Here is a 23,321-nt window from a genome sequence, read left to right on the forward strand (position 1 = left end):
TAAATTTGATGCTTGATGCCTAGCAATGTTTTTCACACCTTTCTGATTTACAGTAAATGACACGGACACTAGACATCAGCATGGATTGGATTCAAGAACATATGCTGGTGGCAAGAGACAATATGATTGGTGACGTATTAAAAATATGATATGACTTGAAATAAATCCAAGTAATGAAAAATTGCTTAGTGACTAATTTAAGCCTTTATTTTGGCGGTAAAGGTTGCTTTCCGGTATCATCCTACGCTTCTCTGGTGGTCTGACCTCGCACATAATTAAAATAATAATAAAGTATCCTAGTCAATGTATTTTTGAAAGATCTCAGCAGAGTCACACAATATCCGTAAAAAGGATGCCACAACATTAAAGGGTGAAAAAAAAAGCAGCCACCATGTAGCTTACAACAAAAAAGCAAAACAAACCCAAATGATATCCCTTCCTGAGTTTCATTTCTGGACATTGTAATGTAATGTAATATACTATCAGTTATAAAACACCTAGGAAAATATATTCGTATCACGTTATTTAGCTGTCAATGTCTTGATTGAAAAGAAAATAATGATTGGTTTACATCATGATCTGCAGCAGCACCCTATAGTATTTCACTGTGAAGTACAACAATGCCATCTGCTGTTTGTAGTTGGTGGCAGTTGGACCGCAATACATAACAATAGGCCGCACAGTAAATAGCAAAATCTTAAAAAGGAGAAAATAACAGGAATGCATAATGCCATAAAGAGTCTGATATTCCTAAATTACACTACACCTGCGACAGGTTTATCTTAGCTAATCATGCTCTACAATAAACAGAGTACATCACAGCAGTGCACATACAAACATGTTGCTGCAGTGACATGAGGTACATTTCTGTAACCTTAACAGGTTTTGCAGCAAGGTCCATTCTGTTTTTATATCCGGACCCTAAATGCATCAGCATGTTTACTGCCCGTCCATTGGTCCGCCCTGCTCCAACTCTGGTCCAATCACAGCGCAAAGAGGGAGACGTATGCGCCCCACCTTGTTTCGGTCACGTGACGTGAGCTCACGAAGATGGTGGAAGTTTCTCTTTCCTTGAAGTGAAGCCCCGACTGAAACCCAAATATCCCGCAGACCGAGGGCTGGGAGTTCACTGCGGTGCCCCCTGTTTGGTTTTACAGCCTCCCTTCGGATCCGGGTAAGTCACAGAAGCCGGTTCCTAGATCTCTCACCGGTGGTATTTGTGTTTTTCATAGCCGTTGGACTTTGGGATTTCCAGCCAGCCATGATGATGACACGAGCTAGCTAGTGGGCTAGCCAGTTAGCCAGGCTGGGATGGCAAGCAGGCTGTCATAGCTGGTGGCCAGCTGACATTCAACACGTACTCAGCAACTCCTGCGACTACGCCGCCGCTATAAACACACATACTGTTTTAGCGTCAGCGCAGTTTATTAGCTAACCACGACATTATTGTTCCCCGCTGTACGGCTAACTGCTTTAGCGTTAGCTCGGTATCCATTCCTAGTTGGATTAAATTATGTAATCTTTACCGACAGTTAAACGCCGCCAATAGTTAATGCACACGCTGACTATCACCGTGGGAGTTTAATCGATTCAAGTAGTTTCCCCTCAGCTACGTGTTATCGTACGGAGAGAACAGTGCGCACCGAACTCAATTTAAAATGTGGCAGTTTGGTGTTGAAGCGCTCTTCGGTAAAATGACATGTATTTGTAGAATACGTACTACGAGACTTTTTAGAAAACATTACGAGCCACTCCTCAGTGCGACATACACTGCAGTCTATAACATCACGCCGTTAAGCTGTAATAAGTACCGAGTGAACCAGTTTTAAGAGATATTTCGCTGACATAAGCACAATGGCAGCAAACGGCTGTTAAACTTCATTATTATGAGGTTATGTAAGACTTTTTTTTTTTTTTTTCTGCTTTACAGTATCCCTTCCTGCGCCAGCAGCTTGTTGTCAGTGCAAAATGCTGGATAATAGTAGTTATGTCGTAGAAATAGATAAGCAAAGCGGGAAAGAGACAATGATTTTTTTGTTGTTGTTGTTGTTGTTGTTGTTGTTGCAGTCGTTAGTCATCTGCTGTTTGGCCAGGTTGGTCGTGGTTGGTTTGTGTCCTCGGCTGCAGGCAGTATCAAATGTTTAGTAATCTGGTTACTGAACAGAGAGGCTGGCTGCTGACTTCCCTGTCTGTTGTCTTGGGTAGCAGTGCTCCTGTTAGGGGAACTGTTTTGACTATCAACACCCACATCACACATATACCTTCAACATGATCTCCTGACCCGAATGACACAAGTCACGTAGTGGAGATGTAATTTGAGATCACATCGACTTCATGACATATATGCTATAGTGTGTGTGTGTGTGTGTGTGTGTCAAAACAAAAATGGAATGATTTTCCGTTTTGGATATTAGAGAAGGAACAGATTTTTTTTTTTTTTACGTGCGGACAGTGTTTGACATCAAATTGAACACGGGGCTCCTGAGTGTTGTTTCCTTGAAGCATCATCATAGAAGAACCTGTTTGTCCCTTTTATCTTATAATCATTTTAAGCTGGTCATCATGATGGTATGTTTTGACGATATGAACCATTGTTTTGTACGCTTGGTCACGGTGTAAACAGGTTAACTCCATGACTTAACTGTCTACTAGAGACTTCAAGGTAAGCCTATAGCTGATGAGGCTTAGACAGGCTGTAGAGATTTTTGCTTTAGAGCGCTAAGAGGTATAACAGAACAAACTCGGAGCTCTGTAGCCAAGGAAATGGTGCAATTTGAGCTCAAATTCAATTTAAAATGCCTCACAGAATCATCAAACACAATTTACTGGCCTGTGGATGATGTTATTTAGCTGGTTAAAAAAAAAATCAGAGTCAAGGCGGGTCATTGTCGAGTTTAATATTCAGCGAATACCTCATCTACAAAACGCAGTTGGCCTGCTGGCAAGGCTGCAAAGTCAGCAGTTGCACTGAATTATTGACAGAGACTAAAGCAGTAGCCAAAAGGAAAGTTTACCCAAGAGCTCTTCACTTTCTCCTGCCCTGCCATGTGCATACTAGACGAGATAGACTGAGGACCATGCATTATTCAGTGACGCATCAAGGTAGCGCCCCAGATTCTAGGAAAGATCACAGGACCCGATTCCTGCGCCAGTGTTTCCCTTTTCTTTCTCTTTGATTGACACATTCGTCAGCTTGTGCAGCTTAAGAGGCATTGAATTTTCAGAGTTCGTATCTGGTGACATGCCTGAAGTAGAAGTGGATGACATGGCTTTGAGGGAACGTGGTATAGGCTCCAGCCCCCTGTGATAAGCAGGCGTACCTAGACAATGATGGAAATCCAAGTTAAAATACAAAGTAAATATTTGTTCAGAACAGCACCTGGGTACAACCTTTATGCATTCTGTCGTTGGCAGCTGTGTAGATACTTTTGTGGCTCTGTTTGCAGTGCATTTGGCCTTCTGACACAGAGCAGGAACATAGGCGCAGGATGTGTTTTAGAGTCGATTTGAAGTTGAAGATGCCAGACTGACAGCGCAGACTGGTTTACATAAGCGGCAATTCACACGCTGTAAGCCTGACCTTTGCCTTCTTTTCATCTCCTTTTATTACTTTCCACGATGGTGCAACCTCGTGTGTGTTTCACATGACGACCTGACAGGTAACAGAGTGGCAAGCTTGTTTGACTTGTTAGTCTGTTCTCCTGTTGCTAGTTTGAATGAAAAATATACCATTTTTCTTTACTATGTACTAGCAGTGGGAAATCGATTCGTCTTCACCCTAATGTTGTGTTGTCTGCGCTGCAGGCCTTCATCCCAGCCCTATGTCATGGCCAGTGGAGTCACCAAGTTGGGCACTTCCAACGGTTACCCCATGAAGGCACAGCTACAAATCATTGGTGAGTCTTCAATCATTAATCAAGGTTCAAGTAAAAAAATGTACAAATAATTAGAACGTAAATGTTATTAGCAGCACTAGTGCTTTTCCTAGTATGATGCGTCAAATTGTCTGTTGTGATAAAGGCCTATTGTGAGAGCTTAAACAGCTGCTCAGTCTCACCAACTGGTAAAATCCAGATTTCAATGCAATCATGTTCCTCTGTTCTGCTTTTCATGTAAAAATGTGTGCAATATATAGTATTTCCCTGTTCCTGAATTATTGTTTTTCTTTCTTTTTTTCTTTTTCTGCACCAACATGACTGACTGTCCGCTGCATGCTTCCTTCTCCCTATTTCGCTGTTTCAGTGTTATCAGCAAAACTAAAAGAGAACAAGAAAAACTGGTTCGGTCCCAGTCCTTATGTGGAAGTGACAGTCGACGGCCAGTCCAAGAAAACAGAGAAATGCAACAACACCCACAGCCCCAAATGGAAGCAGCCGCTCACTGTGTGAGTCAAAGTCTTGCCGGGATTACCAGACCCATATGACATTTGATCACATCTATGATAAAGAGAACTTAAACTGTTCTGTTGCTACGGATAAAAGAGATTTTACTCCCGCCAGATCTGTGTCAAGATTATATTTAAAATCCAAATGTTCACTCTGTTGTTTTGCCTGCATGCTGGGATTTGCCATATAAGACGCGGAGTGACTTCTACTGTTTGAATGTTCATAGAAAACATCTTAGAGGCATTTTTCACCCTAATGTGTTAAATGTCACCAGTCTGGTATTTCAGGCGGCTCAAAGCAACCCTGTTGTTTACAAAAGCTTCTTTTCTCAGGTTTGACTCCCAACAAAGATGTTATGTGTGCACACATTGAAGTATAAGTTTTACCTCTGAAGGGATTATCGGCACTTTTTGTTAACATCCTGGTGTACCACTTGTTGATTTAGAGACTGTTCAGGTTACTGCAGTACAACGATTGTCCTTTGGTGACTAGCCGTTACTGATACAGTACAAGAAATACTGAAGGTTCTTGAAAGAGAAGTAATAGCAGTAAGAGCAGCTTCAAGAGTATGGTAATACTTCAAATTTGTTGAGAAGCTTATTAGGAAAACACACAAAAGCATACTGCGTATAGTAATCACTACCTGTGCAGCTGGGTGAGGTGCAGATACACTCAAATGTACAAAGTCTGTTGATGGTGCTAATATTCCAGTATGAAATCAGTGTGGTTATTTGGGGCTTGTCTTTGAGGAAGAAGCATATGTGGAAAAGTGACCGCTGACTGTGGTATTTGGCATTGCACATCATCATTTCCTCAAACTGTCCAGACCTTGAGGAGATCCTCCAAAGCGTAACAAAAAGAGACTTCCTTATAATCATATATACAATTGCTGGTTTAACATATGCTCTTTATCAAGATGGCTTGCCTGCAGCAGTTTTTTGGAAAGGGACTTTGTGTGTAGTGTAACTCTGAGTTCAGGATAACGGCGTGTGTACAGTTTTTAAAGAAAAGATATGCTATCTGCAAGTGGTTGGCACCTGTAAGGAAAATGCCACACAGCAGTGAAAGAGTGTGCCTGGTTCATTTACAGGAATCCTGTTTCTAAACATACACTGTACATTTAGTGCACTCGCACCACTTGACTTCCTGCGGTCCAACATATTCACACAACAGATGTCCTCTTAATTTTAGCCTGTCCAGGATCTTCTGCTGTGCACAGGGACCTTCTTAATATAGAGTTCTCCTACAGTTTCTCTTTGGACGCGTTGGGCCAGAGTTATTATGCAACATAGTGTTTACTATGGGATGTAATCAGAAGCCGAGCCCATGTGTCCGCAAATGTTTTTTTTTTTTTTTCCTGGGGTCGCTGAGGGTGCTAGCTCAACAACTGTCATAGTGATGGTTATAGACACTCGTCCCCGAATAGCCTCTGAACTTTATTGTCTGTGTTGCTTTCACAACGAGACAGAGGTTTGGCTCTCACACAGCCACAGTGGCTGATGGGTTGCAAACCACCAGCTGCTCTCACTTTTTACCTGTGAAATAGGTTTTTGAAAAGAACGCCTAAACAGTGGTGTGTCAACTCCCAAAAGGAGGGATACAGAAAAACCTGTTGTTGCTATCAGTAATACCGCTTTGTTCCACAATATCATTTAAACGAAACGCTTAAAGTGGTGGGAGCTGTGACATCAAGGTGCCTCTGTTCACATGCTGTAAATAGTTTTTTTTTTTTGAGGAAATGGCACGTTACCAGTTTCTTGCTGAAAAAGAGGAAATAGTGCTCACTGAAACTGTGATTGAAATGCTGGTGAAGTCCTTATAGTAAGACCTTGGAGAGCTTTCTGAAATCAGATCCTCCTTCTGTCAAGTAAAACTATCACTGCACTGCACGGGTCAGCTGAATTGTTTGTTTCAACAGGATTGTGACTCCATTCAGCAAACTGGTGTTTCGCGTGTGGAGCCACCAGACCCTGAAGTCGGACGTGTTGCTAGGCATGGCCACGCTGGACGTCAGCGACACGCTCAAGTCTAATGACATGAAAAGTGAGTGAATGACGCACACACACACACACACACACACACACACACACACACACACACACACACACACAGCTGTTCTACATATTCTTGTTCCTTTCTGGCCCCATTTTAGAAGTATTTGTTTACCTTATAATCTCTGTCGACGATGCATTTCCAGTGTCCAAAACCCCAAAGTGTTTCACAAACATTCCTCTTGCGTCTTTGTTTTTGCTATTAAGATACATTTGAATCTGTGTCATCTAGATAGAAGCATTAAATTTTTTTTTTTTTTTTACCAAATTTGCTGATTTATCTTGATTTTTAAAATTCTAATAGCTAGACAACAAATCAACCTCTGTCTGATCTCAGAGGCCTGCGGTGCCTTTAGAGACATGGTGTCATGTCGGACAGTAAAAATGAAATGGTGTAGATACTGCCAATGACTGCCAATGATTTTTATTTTGTAAATGGTGTCTGAAAAAAAAATGGTAGAATGCCTGTTTTTTTTTTGTTTGACGACATTTTGGATGCCAAACAGAACATGTTTCGGTTTGTCAGATAGTGCGGAGCTTTCTCTGCGGTTTTGCTGTTGTTGAAATATGAGTTTCCTGAAGGTGGAGTTTTTGTCTCTTCAGTAGTCGGGGCTGTTACTGCCTGTTTATATGCAAAAGACATTTATAATGTGTCACTTCCTGCACATCAGGTTTTTGGCAAAGGCCTATCTGTTATCTGTAATCTGTTAGTGTGTTACAGGTTGATACAACTGTGTCACAGCAGTCAAACAACATGTACAACTATAAGATTATTTATTTTAATGAAACTGTTTGAGGCTCTCCTTGTCTTAGGCTGTGTTTTTTTTCTTTTTTTTTTTTTTTTTGTCATCCCCTTTTGCCCTGGTAGATTTTTGGGCTGTTTATCTTTGGTTCGTTTCTCATAAAGACCCCATTCAGTCCCCCTGCTTGCTCATTCTTTTATGCATGGACCCTGGCCAGCAGTGCTAATGACGGAGAACTCTGGGTACAAATCACATGACAAGAGCTGAAAATACACACGGCTCGCCATGACTTTTGTCATTTAAATTACAGCGAAGAGCAACATTCAGCCTGAACAGGGACAGCAGATCCAACCGTGTTGTCTTGTTCTTCTCGTTTAGATAATCTATCGTAATTTAAACTGTAATGTCTCTCTACACTGAGCCAAGTAACTGCTGGCGTTGTTGTGCAGTGGTGACACTGAAAATATACAATAAAGTTGGTGTTTTCTGTGATCCCCAAGTTGCTAAGATCTGCTGCTGTATGTTGCTGGTTTGACTTGGATGACATTTGAAGGGACAATGCATCTTGTCACTGATTGGCTCAAGGTACGCCTGCATCATTAATAGCAGGCGTTCTATTTCAGTTGTTCAGTCATTGTCTTACTCTGGCTGATAACATCTTGTGTTTATATTGTCTCTGCGTAGTCTCTGAGGTGGTGCAGACCCTCCAGCTGTGTGCAGACAGAGACCAGTCGGACGTTGTGGGAGACCTATCCGTCTGCCTGGACGGCATGACTGTCGAGCCCGAGATGTTCGCCACGGCCGAGGCCGACCATCACAGTGAGTCACAGGAGAGCTGAACAGAGTCCACATCAAAAGCATGAAGGCCCGTTTAAATATTTTCAAGTGTATTTGTTCATTTCAACTGAAATACAATTGATACAGTTACGCGACTGCATGTCTAGTTAAAACGTATGCCAGGAAAACAGGAAATGAGCACGTTTATAAATGGGTTTCAGTATTGTGTCTTGGTAGCTTGCAGTTGAAGGATGTGGGGTAATCAAGTAAAACCTTTTGTGGTGTTACAGTCTCATTAGATACAAGATTGTTTGTATGTTTGACTGGTTTTGTTATGTGTGAGCAGGAACTCCTAATCCTGCTTAATTTATGTTGTGCTCTCACTTCAGGTACATCAAATGGGGATTCACAACCAAATGGGGATCATGCCATAAAGTACAGTATCTTTTCCCATCATCGGTCAAGTTTCACTCCTGTCACATTTCTAGTTTCTGCTTTTTTTCCCCTGCTTTATTTATCAACCCTCACTCTCCTCAGGCGGAGTCGAGACAGCTCTCCGGCTGTGGATGGCGTAGAGCACAGGTCTTCTCCCAGTGGCCGGCGGTCAGTGAACAGCACGGGGTCTCCCTCAGTGTCAGCGGGGAGCTCGAGGCCTCTCCGACCGCCCAGGCCCTCCAGACCTCCTCCTCCAACCCCCCGTAGACCTACCTCTTCACCAGGTGAGACATTTACTAAAGGAAGGCCCCCGTTCTGGTCTGTTCTAGACACTTTTCAACTTAAAAACAGGAGGGAAAACAAAGGTCACGTGCTCTTCTCCCTACACCGTCTGTGTACTCTGTCACACATCTAATCAACGTCAGACGTTTACCCTAAGGCTCAGTTTACCATATTCACATGCTTAGGGACCAGCACAAATAACTGAAATGTATCAGTGTGTGAAGAGAAGAATATTTTTTTCCAACTCAAGCTGCAAAGCAAGCCCCCCCCCCCCTTGATAAACTCCTTGATTGCTGTCCTGGTCTGAGGATCTACGATTGAACTCTCAGTGACGTCTGATTTTTTTCCTCAGCATCTTCCAGCAATGGCTCTGCACCAGCCGATGGCAGCGATGGTCAGTCAGGTTCTGATACACCAGTGCGAACACCGGCCCCAGCGCCTTCATCGGCCCCAGACTCAAGTCCATCGGCAGGCTCGGACCGGAACTCCACAACGGCCTCCGGCTCTGGAGCTGCAGCGACCAGACAGCCGACCAGCAGCATCACTCCAGCTGTCACTCCCAGGGTCCCCGCTGTCAACGCTGGGCCGTTGCCCCCCGGGTTAGCTCTCATTTTATCATCTTTGCAGAAGAGCTGAGGGAGGTTTTGGTTGAAGAACAATTCCCTTGTTTTTTGCAATCCCAGTTTATTGTGTCATTAACTTGAAAGAGTGACAAGTATCACAAACTGAAAAGTTCAAGAAGAAAAAAATTAGATTAATCACTCAGAGGAGGATTAGAAGTTCGGTCAACTTGGAGCAAAAAGTAGTCTATCAAATTCTGGGATAACAATTACTCCAGACCAACAATAATAAGGGGGAATTTAGTGAGCATTTATTAATTCCTGAAGCCATATATGGATACATGGAAGTGTGTGCACAATGATTTGTGAGTCTGAGGACAACAACAAAGTGGGATTACTGGTCGGTTTGGTTTAGATATTTTAAAAAAACACAAAGCGGCTATGACAAATGTGAGGGTAGAGACACGTTTTCAGACTTATAGCATATCATTATTAATAGGAAAGGGTGACTTGTTACTTTTTTGTACGTAGAAAACAACACTGGTGCGTCTGAAGCTCGATGACGTGTGAGTTTGTCACTATCAGGTTACCATCGCAGTCCTTTTCTTGTCGTGTCACTCTTTGGTTTCGTTCAGACTGTCATTCCTTAAATATCCCTTTTGAGCTGGTTTAATGTCATCGTTGTGACCTCGCCGCTTTTGTCGTAGGATGACTCATGTCGCGATTGCTGTTTTGAACCCACACATAACCTAAATGGCTGGAGCTGTGCGCCCTTACCTAATGTCCTTTTATTGCTGGGATTTCATCCAGGTGGGAGCAGAGGGTGGATCAGAACGGCAGGTTGTATTTTGTCGATCATGTGGAAAAAAGAACAACGTGGGAACGCCCTGAACCACTGCCCCCTGGGTAAAAAGTCCTTTCCTTTCTCTTCTTCATTTTCATTTTCCTTTTTTAAAGTTTCATAGGATTCTTCTCCATTTGTAGATCAAATAAGTCGGCCTCTCCATCTTATGATATGGTTACTACATAGTGGCTCATGCCCTGTTTTAAGATCCTGATCATTTTATTACATTACATTACATTACATGTATTGTTAGTATAGAATCATCATCATCAGAATATAGATTGGTTAGTCAAGATGCTGGTGAGAAACATTGCACGTAAACGTAATGGTTTGTTTTCAAGAAAACTCTACAGGGAACCTTTAATTACCTTTTTTAAAAGGATCTGTGTATTTAGTGTGCCTCTGGTGGCAGTCCTCTGCTACTGCCCAAATTACAACCACACCATAGTCTACCATAGCACCGTATCTGAATCCTAATGACTTAGAGGTGCTAACGTTTTTAGCCAGTCTGGCTGTAATCCCTCTGTGTCTTTCTCTCGTCGTCTTCCCTAATTGCATTTGTCTCTAGCTGGGAGCGTCGCGTCGACCAGATGGGCCGGGTCTACTTTGTCGATCACATCACGCGAACCACCACATGGCAACGGCCCACAATGGAGACGGTCCGTAACTACGAGCAGTGGCAGCACCAGCGCAACCAGCTACAGGGTGCCATGCAGCAGTTCAACCAGAGGTTCATATTCGGGGTGAGACTTCCTCTTTGTAATGTGATAGTGTGCGGTGATGTGGGCGTTAATAAACTGGAATATGGTCACTGTTATTGCCTGTAACAGCCTTTTGGTTGTCCTGTGTGTGTGTGTGTGTGTGTGTGTGTGTGTGTGTGTGTGTGTGTGTGTGTGTGTGTGTGTGTGTGGTGAAACAGAAATGTGTCATCTCCATGAGTTTAACAGATGTTTTTGCTGAAAAGTGAGTTATGCAAACTAGAAATCATTGCCTAACTCTGATCCTTCAATACATTTTCCATTATCAACGCAGTATTTACATAGTGTGCCGTAATATGTTTCAAAAAACCAACTGGCATAAAGGTGTTAATTTGGTGGAAGCCGATATTTGTCTTTACATCGGACTCCTCCCTCATAATATCTCCCGTTAAACTAAAAGTAACTCCATTTGTTTGTTTGTGCAGACGACTGTTGTTAATTATTCTGATTCTCTGCCGTGTAGCTACAAGACCAGGTCACAGCCACTCAGAATAAGGAGTTTGATCCTCTCGGGCCTCTGCCACACGGATGGGGTAAGATCTTTACGGCTTTTCAGTTTACATACATATAGCTGAGACTTCATAACTTTTCCTTTATAACTTAATCAAGAAGTTTGTGTAAGATAAGTAGCTTTCGACAATGAGTTCCAGCACCTGTGTAACTGAATTGAAGTGGCCCACTTGTGGAAGAAAAACCTATATTTATGAAAACATCCCTAATTGATTGTCACTGTGTCTTTTTCAGAGAAGAGAACGGACTCGAATGGCAGAGTTTATTTTGTACATCACCCTACGCGGTCGACACAGTGGGAGGACCCAAGAACACAGGGGTTAGTTTGTGTTTGTGTTTGCATATTTCACCGCCGCCATTTTCATAAGCTGCATATTTGCTTGCTGTATATTTTTCCTCTTGAAATACTCCCATCACTAAATGTTGATCTCATCTCATTTTTTTTTTTAGGTTGCTGAATGAGAAGCCACTTCCAGAGGGCTGGGAGATGAGGTTCACCGTAGATGGTATTCCCTACTTCGTAGACCACAACAGGAGAACGACCACCTACATCGACCCTCGCACTGGAAAATCCTCACTGTACGTCCTCCACCATTATGTTTTCTACTTCAAAATCGTGAGACTTGAGAATCACAGAACACATACTTTGTGTCTTAGAGAGAGGCATCAAGAAATCTGTGATCTTTATTGACCATTGGTAAATAAAAAAAAAATGACTTTCTACCACTGCTTTTGGAATGACCAGACAAAGGCAAGCTAGCTAACTAGAGAAGATACTCAACTACTAATGAAGAGGCAGTGTATTACCATACCTAATACTTCTATGGGGGTTTGGAGTTTAGAGTTTGGCTCTAGAATAAGGCCTTTAGGCATTAAACCTGTGTAACAGAAGTAGCTCATAGCACCCTTATGTTTTTTTTTTTGTTATTATAAACAAACATGTTTCCTATGTTCTGAGAAATTATAAAATCACTAACAGGTCGAAACAGATGAAGCAGGTTTAGAGGAAGTGGGTACATAAACAATACATAAATAGTGAAATTACAACAGTGTGTGTCGCTGAATAACTGGGATGGCTGAACGGACATCATGGATTATGGATGGAATTCTCTTTTTACGTGAGCTGCTTGATAGAAACAAAAAGTCAAACGTGTACTACCATCTCCTGGGTATTATTATTATACATATATAGCTCCTATTATGCCTTAGACACATGTGTCCTGGAGTCACTGTCAATAATAATCTGGCGTTAGTCTTTCTAGCCCTGTTGTATGCAGTGATGAGTGATGTGTGTTTTTCAGCCACAGCTAACTCATAAAGCTGGTATTAAGACGAAATATTTACTTGATGCTAATAGGAGAGTTTTCATCAACAAGCTAAATTAAGAAATACTGTTGTATTTGACACTTAACATTATTGAACACACAGCACTTCACCAGGTAGCTCTATTCTACCGGGTCGTTGTGTTTCAGCGGATTAAGTCACTGTGTCTCTATTTTTAGAAATTGTGACGCATTACCCTGATATGACTAATGGGTCACCTAGTCTCTTGCTTTCATTCTGTCATTCTCACACATTCAACGCCTCAGGTGATTCATGATAATAACTTGTGAGCATAACATGTCTTTAGAGTAATTACCAGTTCTAGTAGTGAGAAAACCAGTTTGGTGAATCAGGATTAAGAATGTGACGATATGAACTGACGGGAGTAGTAACTGGATTTACGCACCGTGCAAAGATACTATAATACTTTTTAGAATTATATCAACAGTGGGGGGAAATAATGCACGAAAACACCCAAAAATGTCAGCTTCAAAAACAAGTTAAAATAACATTTAATGTGCTTTGAGATATTAAAACATATTAAGAGCCTGTCGCCGCTTCTTTGCCCTCACAGTGAAAACGGACCACAGATCACCTACGTTCGAGACTTCAAAGCCAAAGTACAGTACCTCAGATTCTGGTGCCAGGTAAGTAAAGTTCTCCCAGACTGCATGTTGCTTTCCCAGCTGTGTGAAAAAGGAAAAGTAAAGTACCAAAAGCATCTGTAGACTGCTTCCATTTATACCTTATTTAGAAGGAGCTATTTTGAGCCATTTTGGATATTATATAAAAGGAACCTGCAAAAACCCACCGTTGGAGGACTAGAGCTGGTAATTTCACTGATTGGCACCCCTTCAACCATGAAGCAAGAACTGATGAGAGAAGTTTGCACGTGGGAATTCAAATCTGCAGAGTCTTGGCGTTTTGAGGCACACAATTGACCAATCCAGTCACATTATGGTGCCGTTACATCGTGTGATGCATATCAGTCCGTGCCAGATGGGTTAATAAAACCTTGGTCATAATCTGTGTCGGACTGTGCGTATAAACTTTGAGGCATGCCAGTGAGTTGTGTGATAAGTGCTTGGTGGATCGCAGCGTGTTTTTGAAAAGGCAGAAGGATGATAAACCAGCTTTAGCCATAGTGCCGGAACGCTTTTTTAATTGACAACCAAAGGATTTCTCCACATCTCACTTGAGGGACTGCCCAAATCGCACTCAAGTCATTACGGTTTAAATTCAGTCAGAGATAAAAATTATATACTGTCGCTACACCTTAAATAATTACAGAATGTATATAATTGGCCATTATAACAATGTTCTTTGACAGTACATTTATGGTGATGTGTGTTAATGTCTTAAATGTGATGACTAAGAAGCTAAACTGTTATAATAATACTTCTCACAAATTTACTTTATGGTAATTTACATAGCCGTCCAATATATAATACTGTGTGTATGTTTGTGTGTGTGTGTGTGTGTGTGTGTGTGTACAATACAATATTATTGGTGTAATGTATGCATAGCAGGTGTATAGTAACTGTGACCCTTTTTAAATGTCAATTGAATTTTGAATGGATCATGTCACAGCTGAAAGCTTGTTTGTCATTTTCCCCTTTCCTCAGCAACTGTCAATGCCTCAACACATCAAGATCACAGTGTCCAGAAAAACCCTGTTTGAGGACTCCTTCCAGCAGGTAAAGTGACCCCACCCCAGCGATGCAGTCACCCAGAGCTCGCTGGACTCTGGGAGGATGTGCTTTTACACTCCAATGCCTTGTTTTTTTTTTTTTTGCGACGTAGAAGATGTGCCTCACCTACTTTACCTCGAGCTAAAGTGATGTGGAATTTGATTTTAAAGTACAATTACCTCCTAAATATAATCAACAATGGGGTCCGTGCTGGTCTTAAGAAAAAAGACAAAAACAACTTTAAATCATGCAGATTTAAGGTGCAGACTTCATTTTAGAATGGCGAATTCTCAGTGCCACAGGGATAACATAACCTCTCTTATAACGTCTTACCTTTATATAGGGAAAATCTCTTATTATCTCCTATTACCTCCTCCCTACTCTTATCACCATTACGTTTACATTTTTTAATTTTCCCCCTAAATTTCTTTGTGTATTGTAAGAGTAAATATCAGACAGGAGTGTTTGGCTGGTTGAGGGGGGTGAAGTTTGTTTAAAATGTTTTTTGCAGTACGTTCATTTAGTTTTTGATTTGCTTTTTCATCTAATTTACATTACTGGTACATAAAAGCTACTCTGTTAATAGGAGACATAGAGTGAAATCTTACACATCCGTATAGTCAGTCAGCTGTAGAGGATCATTTGGTTTATGATTGAGCTGCTGTATCTAAGTATTAATTAGAAACAACATAAAGAAACACAATTTTAGTGTCTATTGTCACACAGTTACATTTCCCGTGTTGACTTAAGCAATGATGAAGGGAAATGTCACTGTGGTGCTATCACCACATCTGAGTTAAATGCTTTGAGTGAGTGACGGCCTCTTGCAGGACAAGTGAAGTGTTTCGCTGCTCAATATAAAATGGTGCGGCGAACAGTAGTAATGTTTTGAGAAACTGTTTAGGAAAACATAAGCAACTGAGGGAAAAACTGTAATGTCCCCAGTACATTTAGTCATTACAGCGCTAATATACCAATGCGTTGCTTTTTTAGATAATGAGCTTCAACGCTCAAGATCTGCGAAGGAGGCTATGGATCATCTTCCCTGGGGAAGAAGGCCTCGACTACGGAGGCGTCGCCAGGTAGGTTGGAAAATGGGCTGAACGTGACCAGTGGCAAATGTGTGCTCACACGTAGCGAATAAAATGTTTATTGTAGTTGCTTTGGTCCGTCATTCGCTCCCCTGAATAATTATTTGGATTTGCATGTAGCCCCACTAAATGGAATGCTCCCTAGTGTTTAATGTGTTAGCCAGTGGATAGTTAGTTAGCTTTGTGGTGCTGTCTGTTTCTCATTTCTGTGGTCTCCTCTCTTACAGGGAGTGGTTCTTCCTGTTGTCCCATGAGGTCTTAAACCCCATGTACTGCCTGTTTGAATATGCCGGGAAAGATAACTACTGTCTCCAGATCAACCCTGCCTCCTACATCAACCCCGACCACCTCAAGTATTTCAAGTTCATAGGACGCTTCATTGCCATGGTTAGTCATCTTTGAATGTGTTGAGTTAGTATGGCAAGAAAGATCAATGTAAGGTTAGGGTTTTCTGCTGTACGGCAGACGCAGCAACTTGTGAAAGACATGGAATCCAACAATAATCAAGCAGTGTCTGTTTCTGTCCCGCAGGCTCTCTTCCATGGCAAGTTCATCGACACTGGTTTCTCACTGCCGTTTTACAAGCGCATCCTGAACAAGCCGTTGGCCCTCAAAGACCTGGAGTCAATAGACCCGGAGTTCTACAACTCTCTAATGTGGATCAAGTGAGTACACAGAGGCATGTGGACCACAGTTTGGGAGAAGTGGTAGTCTACGTTTACAGCAAGTAAAACAATATAGACCTTTTCTTATTCTAGGTCATCTTGAAATAATTCAAACACGATGTGTGCATGTGTTCAAGTTATTGTGTACCTCCACTATATATCTCATATGCCAAAATGGTCTTGTATTTCGTTCTTGGATTGGAATACACCCCAGACAACCTTGACCAGTTTTTAAAATCTTGCTAAATGTATTGCGAGTGTTAATGGATTCTTGATGTTGCATAGAGATGTTCATAAGTCTTTGAGTTTGAGTCTGAGCCAAGTCTCTAGTCTTGCAAAATGGTCCAGTCTTAAAACAAGCTTTGGCCCCAGTTCAGACAACAGTGTGGCTATTTGTAGAAACTTCACTGCTGATATGAATTTCAGATGAAGAGGAAGGCACTTCAGCAGCGGAGGCGGGTCATCTCACCTGAAATAAAGGCTGCCTTTTGCTGACGTCAGAAGAAATGATCTAACTTTATTGAAGTATAATAGTTAACCTTAAGGAAAAGTGTTGAGTCACTATATCACACGGCAAAGTGCAAACCGTCATTTAGTGACTAACAAGACTGAAGCTGAAGTGACAATCACATTTTATATTTGCTTTACTGTAATTAATCAAAGCAGCAACGTCTCAATCTCAGGAAACTCTCGCTAACAAGTCAAGCAATGGTTTGCGTACAAGCAGCATTTAGTTGAAGTCGGTTCTAAATTCAGTATTGATTGGCTGGTCTGGATTTTAATGTCAGAAAATCCCTATCAGTCATCAGTGACTCTTAGAGCTTACAGTTATTTGAAAGACAAAGCACAGGGCCACAGCTCCGCCTCCATCTGCTCCTCCAAAACGTCCACCTTGTATCACCCAACCAGAATGCATGGACCAGCTGTATAAATCTGAAACTAGCTGCCGAAAAAAAATTATTTTTGAAATTGGAAAAATGGATGAGGTTGTGATGTGATGAGTCCCAGCTGAATCTGAACTCAACAAAAATGTGTTGCAAGTGTAGTTAAAGTATTATTTAAGATGTAGAGCAACACAAAACACACTATTGAGGTCCTCACAGATTGGTTGTCCATCTGTCACAACGCTTACAACTTTGCAACTTGTTTGAATTTTGATTGACATGCCGCGAGTCTGTCAAACACCCATTTATTTGAATGCCAGTTAATATATGAATGGACGACGTACGGCGCTGTAACAGTCGTGCTGCAATTGTCCGTCCCACTCTGTAGGGATAACAACATCGAGGAGTGTGGGCTGGAGATGTTCTTCTCCGTTGACAAAGAGATCCTGGGGGAAATCTCCACCCACGAACTGAAACCAGGAGGAGGAGACATCCAAGTCACAGAGGAGAACAAGGAGGAGTACATCAGGTGGGTTTGTTTAGATACGATTCAGTCATTTTTTTCATTCAGTACATGATCCACGCAGTAGATTATATGTTGGTTGGTTATACTCTGGTTTTTATGAATTTGATGAGATGGAGTTTAATATCTGTGTGTGTGTGTGTGTGTGTGCGTTTGCCTCTGTCTCCCCCTGCAGGCTGGTAGCAGAGTGGCGGCTGTCCAGAGGAGTGGAGGAGCAGACTCAGGCCTTCTTTGAAGGCTTCAACGAGGTCCTCCCTCAGCAGTACCTGCAGTACTTTGACGCTAAAGAGCTTGAGGTATACATAAACTGAAACCTCTATCATTTACATGATACATGCTGAAAAGAGACCTGTGTGACATCTGGATTGCACATACTTAACACACTAATGACAGATTTTTCCAAATTAATAAAACGATTATTTAAAAATGATGAGCTTATGCTTATGTCCCACAGGTGATGCTTTGTGGCATGCAGGAGATCGACCTTGCAGACTGGCAAAGAAACACAATCTACAGACACTACGCACGGAGCAGCAAACAGATCATGTGGTTCTGGCAGGTGGGTGTGTACTTCATGACTGAAGTTAAAATCAAGATACTCTGTTGTGAGCCTTAAACATTTTGTGTTAATCGTGTTTCGTTATTGTCATTGTTATCAGTGTATTTATGTGTTGAAGGTTTCGTTCTCGTTTTTTGAGTGGCGTTATGTTTTGGAGTCGTCGCAAAGTCAATCACTGTGAACCTGTACCCACCACGCCCAAGAAGTAACCCAAGTGTAGTCATTTGAATTGAGACGTAAATGTGTTATGCAGCACCGTCAGACAGAGAAGCTCGGGATCATATTTTGTACTTCCTCTGACAAATTCTAGAAAATATGGCAACATGTTTTGGACTGTGCTGAAAGTAGACTTTGGTGCATTTGTGGGCACATCGCACTTAATTGCTTTTTGTATCAAATTCCTGAAGCAACTGCCAGTTTTTGTCTGTTAGTTAAATACGTCTGAAACGAAGATAAAAAGAAACCCACGACACACATCTTTCCCCACTCCAAAGTCCTTTATTTATGACCTTAGTCATGATTCATTTAATGTATCATTTCTTTGTGATCTTGAAGTGTTTTGAACCGCATGCCTCTTTGCCTCTGCAGTTTATAAAGGAGATGGACAATGAGAAGAGGATGAGGTTGCTGCAGTTTGTCACCGGTACCTGTCGCCTGCCTGTAGGAGGCTTTGCCGACCTCATGGGTAATAATTGCAACCATTTCAATTGGAATTTAATTTGAATAAAGGCAGCTGAAATATGCATCTAGACCAGCGTCGGGATAATGTTCCAAGCCCCATTCGACATTCCGTTTTGATTTTCTGTAAACCTGTTCTCTATGTCTGTCTTTTTGCCTGTCTCCTGTTTACATGTCTGAAATTACACCATTTCCAGTCCTAAGCATGTTGACTTGGAAATTGTAATTGTAAAATTAATACATTTTGTTTAGATACCTAGTGATGGGGGAACTAGCATTAAGGTTTGTTATAGCACTTTCTAACTGTAACAGTAAAGCTAGGCATCAGTGGGATGTCATACTGATGATGCTGTGTTAAATTAGCCACGATCAGTCTTGCTTCTACTGACCTGTGCTTCACCTTACAGGGAGCAATGGCCCCCAGAAGTTCTGTATTGAGAAGGTGGGAAAAGAAAACTGGCTTCCCAGAAGTCACACATGGTGAGTTCATGCAAACTGCTGCCTGTTTGTAGCAGTTCATGGCAGGAAGCTGTAATGTTTCTGCTTTAGTTTGGTTTGTTTGCTTGGTTAGTTGTTATAAGACTTTATAGCTCAAGGATTTACGGGCATCAGATCAGAGTCTTGTATGCTGCTCACTCAGCTGTTTCTAAAAGAGCTCTCACCTTGAATAGACAGCAGAGGAGAATAAGTCCAATGTCAAGCTGATGCACAGTAAATATTTCATTCTACTTTCCCAGCTTCAACAGATTGGACTTGCCGCCATACAAGAGCTATGAGCAACTGAAGGAGAAGCTGATGTTTGCCATTGAGGAGACAGAAGGCTTCGGACAGGAGTGAGAGAAACCCGGAGGAGTTTAAAGAGTGGGTGCAGGAATCTGAAGGAATGAAGACCACCAGTGTTCAAATCAGGGAGCCTCTTTAGAAGGGACAGGTGTTTCGTGTTCATACGCACACACCTTTGCGGTACTTCTAAGGGTGCATGTGTGAGACTGTTGCCTGCATGTTGTGGCTGAGAAGCTGGGGTTTGTGTCTGCCGCGTACGCCATGCTCGCAGCAGGCCTCCGAATGCTCGATTGGTACGTGAACATTTTGTATTCTTTTAAACCAAAACACAGAAGCTGCTCCTGTCTCTGAGAATGTGCAGCAAATTATGCATGGGATCCCGAAAACTCGCTCTCTATGACATCTGTTTACTGGGACTGCAGTGTTTTGTTTTGTTTTTCCCTTCCCACACGTGATCTAACCCTAACCCAACTTGGGTTGGCCTTGGGGTTACAGTCAAAATCTCACAACCAGAAGGGGTCACGGGTTCTTAACAGTAATGTCTTGTCAAGGTGTCTTTGACTACCTGATTTCTTCTTAATTAAGTTGCTCTGCATTAAAGCGTCTGGTAAATGTCAGTGTTCAATTTTAAGGCAAGATTGAGAGGGTGTGTGTTTTCTAAAACAGGATCAAGTTTCACCAAAAAAAAAGCAAACATTGTTGCTCCTAAGATTGTTTGTTACATTAGAATGAGTTGCATCCACTTTCAGCATCATCCACATCAATGGCATTCCTCATCATATCCTCTAATCTCTCACACTTTACACCTGCATCTCTACTCATGACTAAAGTGGATCTGTTTTTAAAGTGAACAGTAACACATAGCTTTGGCTTAGCGAATTTATAGAAAGGAGTGCTCCAAATTAACGCTTGAATAACAGACAATCTTGGTGCTTTCGAAGAGATTCGGGAGACATGCCTAATATAAGTGACGAGAGAAACGCTTTTGTGTTCCTGGTTTTATAGTGTTTTAATCTGTGAATCACTCAATGATTGTGACAAGTGTTATAACCTCCGTTATTTGTAGTGGAGGGACACGTGGAAGACTTCAACAGAACTTCAACTGACCCTAGTTTTATAGGGCTGGAGTTTGAACGCTGTGATACAGAATGGGATGTAGAGTATTCTGGGAGAATCTTTTAAGTTATTCATCGTAATATCGGCCTTCCTTCTTTTAATTAATGGGGCGGTCTTGTTAAAAACAAGATCCTGAAGAAATCCACCAGGGATGAAGTTAAGTATTTTAAGATGGTGTTCAGTGTATTCAGTACTCAAGATGTACTTGACTTAACGTGTCAGGACTTTTAAAAGACTGAAAACACAAGTGGAAAAACACCAAATGCAAGTCAAACCAAATCCATGTTTTAGGTGAAAATCTTAAATGACACTTTGAATGCGTACTTTGCAGAAAGAGAAAGAAACCGCATGCAGCTCCTCATACACATGTAGCATTTGAAAGCGAGTGATGGCGTTATTTTATCTCTTTTCTTGCCCCACAGCAAACCGCAAAATGAATAGGACAACACGTCATTAATATAGAAGTCTGTCAAAAAAGATGCAGTACGGTATTTAAAGCACTTGTCTTCCCTTTTTACATTGCACCTCTGAGTATTTTCAGTTCATAACAGTTAATGTTCCTCTGGCATTTTATTGTAAAGACAAACGTACTGCTTCAAAACTAAATTCTGTGACACACTGTGAAATAATAAGTGTGTGCTATGTTTTCATTTTTGTGTTGTGTTGCACAAAGAAACCTCCAAATGCTTTAGCAACGTTTGAGTGTTTAAAGAAACAATCTTTACATTATAACTGCAAGCGTTACACAACATCTGATCAACAGTAACGGAGTTAAAGAAGATTAATCTAATTTATCTTTGAAATAAGAACACCAGGTAGTGTGGTTGCTCATTTTGGAGTGTCAATTTTTTTTTTTTTTTTTAATTAGTTAATTATACACTTAAAAGACAGGCGTGGTTACTGAGGAACATAGGATTCAGGTGTTAGTCTGACAAAGCACAGCACTTTTAAAAAAAAAAAAAGAAGAAATATCCCTCCACTTTCTTTTCTCGCAGCATGTAGGGCATCCAGTCCTGGATGTTAGTAACTCTAGGCTCTTTGTTTCCTCGTGCATGGTGAGGTGGTCTTTGGTGTTTGTCACTAGCCTTCCAGTAGCCTTATTTCCACCCTCAGGCATCAGGTTGTCCTTTTAGCGACTTGATGCCGGCAGAGATGATCGACGACATTGGCTCGATGGTCAAATTATAACACTCTGGACTCTGGCCCTGGTCAGTCCTTCTTCACCCTGCTGTGGAGGAGGAACCAGACCAAGAAGAAGCTGCACCAGTGTGGAAAAAGCTAGACTTGAGCTGATGACACAGGCCTGTTTCAATGGCTAATTGTGACTTCAGCTGGGATAACAACTACTGAGACAAAGTCAGTGTGATATAATGAATGTATCATGATGAAAAGTTGATTGGTAAAGTTGTCTATTTACATTTTTGCCTCAGATTGTTGCCCCTGATGCAAAGTGTTATTTTAATCTTGTTCTGGGTCAATGACATTAAAATCCCGGGGACATAGTAGTTAAGCAAATATGTAAATATCATAATTCACTGCTTTTCTTCTTCTTTCTTTTGTTATTCTCCAGAATTTTCCATGTACAACTAAACCACTGTCACTCTGTATATGAAAACAAGTTGTAAATGGTGTCAATAACAAATTTTCTTTTGTAAAAGAAAGGTTTTAATAAGAGGTTTATGGTAACACTATATTTTCTTTCCCCTGTTTAATTTCTGATGTACATGAAAAATGTGTAATATAGAAATTGTCACCTTAATAAATTAAATTTAAAAAAAAAAAAGAATGTGTGCGAGTGTTTGTGCCATGGACAGATGAAAGACATCGTGTCTGTGTGAAAGACATCGTGTCTGTGCAAACTTCTAATCTATTAATATGAGTATGACGCTGGGTCATTTCCACCAGTATCAACAGCTCAGTCGGGTAAAGGGACACAGTTTCATCCAGGTTTTTTTAATAATCTTAACTACTGCATATTGATGCACAGTCAGTTTACACAGGAACATGAAATGTCATTATGATTGAAATTCTAACTGTTAAGGCACACACACACATTTTCTTCACAAATGTTCTAGTTATTAAGATTATTAGTGTTCATCTTACTCTGCCCTTCCATGCAGTATAATTAGTAAGAATGCATCAGAATAAACGAGGCAAAAGTTGCATTTGATTGCTGATCTAGGATCAGTGTCATTACCCCAAATGTAATATTGACCAATATAAGAGAACGCTCAAATAATTATTAACAAATAAAGCTTAACACTAACATTAGTTAGCGATTGCAGGTGTCTAACATGTTGAATGAAGGACAGGGCAGTTAATGTAAAAACTAGCAGCATAATAATAATAAATAATTCTCACAACTAAGTTTTGTCCCGTTTTCTTTTGCAAAGATCTAGCTCATGCGTGCATTGCACGTTGTTTCACAATGTTGTAACGTCGCAACGTGTATTTAACGTCTACTGCAGAGATTCTATTCTGTTAACGTTAACGTTACGTTACATCCAGGTTACCGTGACTGTTCTCAGTAACCGTAAATGAGCCGATCTGTTACGGGTTGTAAAATGCATTGAGCGACTCATTTGACAGGTACCATATGTCAAATTGATCATTGAAACGTGAAGAAAAACGTAGGAGCACTGAGGCTTTGCCACCTAAGATGT

At 41.2% G+C, this 23,321-nt stretch overlaps 1 protein-coding gene across 1 annotated transcript; it reads left to right on the top strand.

Annotated features, from left to right (window-relative positions):
- The first annotated feature begins 1,051 nt into the window (after window positions 1–1,051).
- On the top strand, window positions 1,052–22,370 carry itchb (itchy E3 ubiquitin protein ligase b). Its single transcript, XM_070910172.1, has 24 exons — window positions 1,052–1,174; window positions 3,805–3,896; window positions 4,243–4,384; window positions 6,304–6,428; window positions 7,864–7,998; window positions 8,346–8,391; window positions 8,494–8,675; window positions 9,026–9,272; window positions 10,044–10,139; window positions 10,646–10,820; window positions 11,299–11,368; window positions 11,580–11,664; window positions 11,796–11,924; window positions 13,243–13,315; window positions 14,294–14,365; window positions 15,353–15,441; window positions 15,678–15,837; window positions 15,982–16,115; window positions 17,388–17,528; window positions 17,698–17,818; window positions 17,977–18,081; window positions 18,670–18,766; window positions 19,167–19,239; window positions 19,497–22,370. Exons 2-24 carry the CDS (start codon window positions 3,827–3,829, stop codon window positions 19,594–19,596), a joined length of 2,667 nt encoding a protein of 888 aa, XP_070766273.1. The 5' UTR covers window positions 1,052–1,174; window positions 3,805–3,826; the 3' UTR covers window positions 19,597–22,370.
- Window positions 22,371–23,321: the final 951 nt, after the last annotated feature.

This window comes from Enoplosus armatus, chromosome 8 (assembly GCF_043641665.1).
Source record: "Enoplosus armatus isolate fEnoArm2 chromosome 8, fEnoArm2.hap1, whole genome shotgun sequence".
Taxonomy (NCBI): Eukaryota; Metazoa; Chordata; class Actinopteri; order Centrarchiformes; family Enoplosidae; genus Enoplosus; species Enoplosus armatus.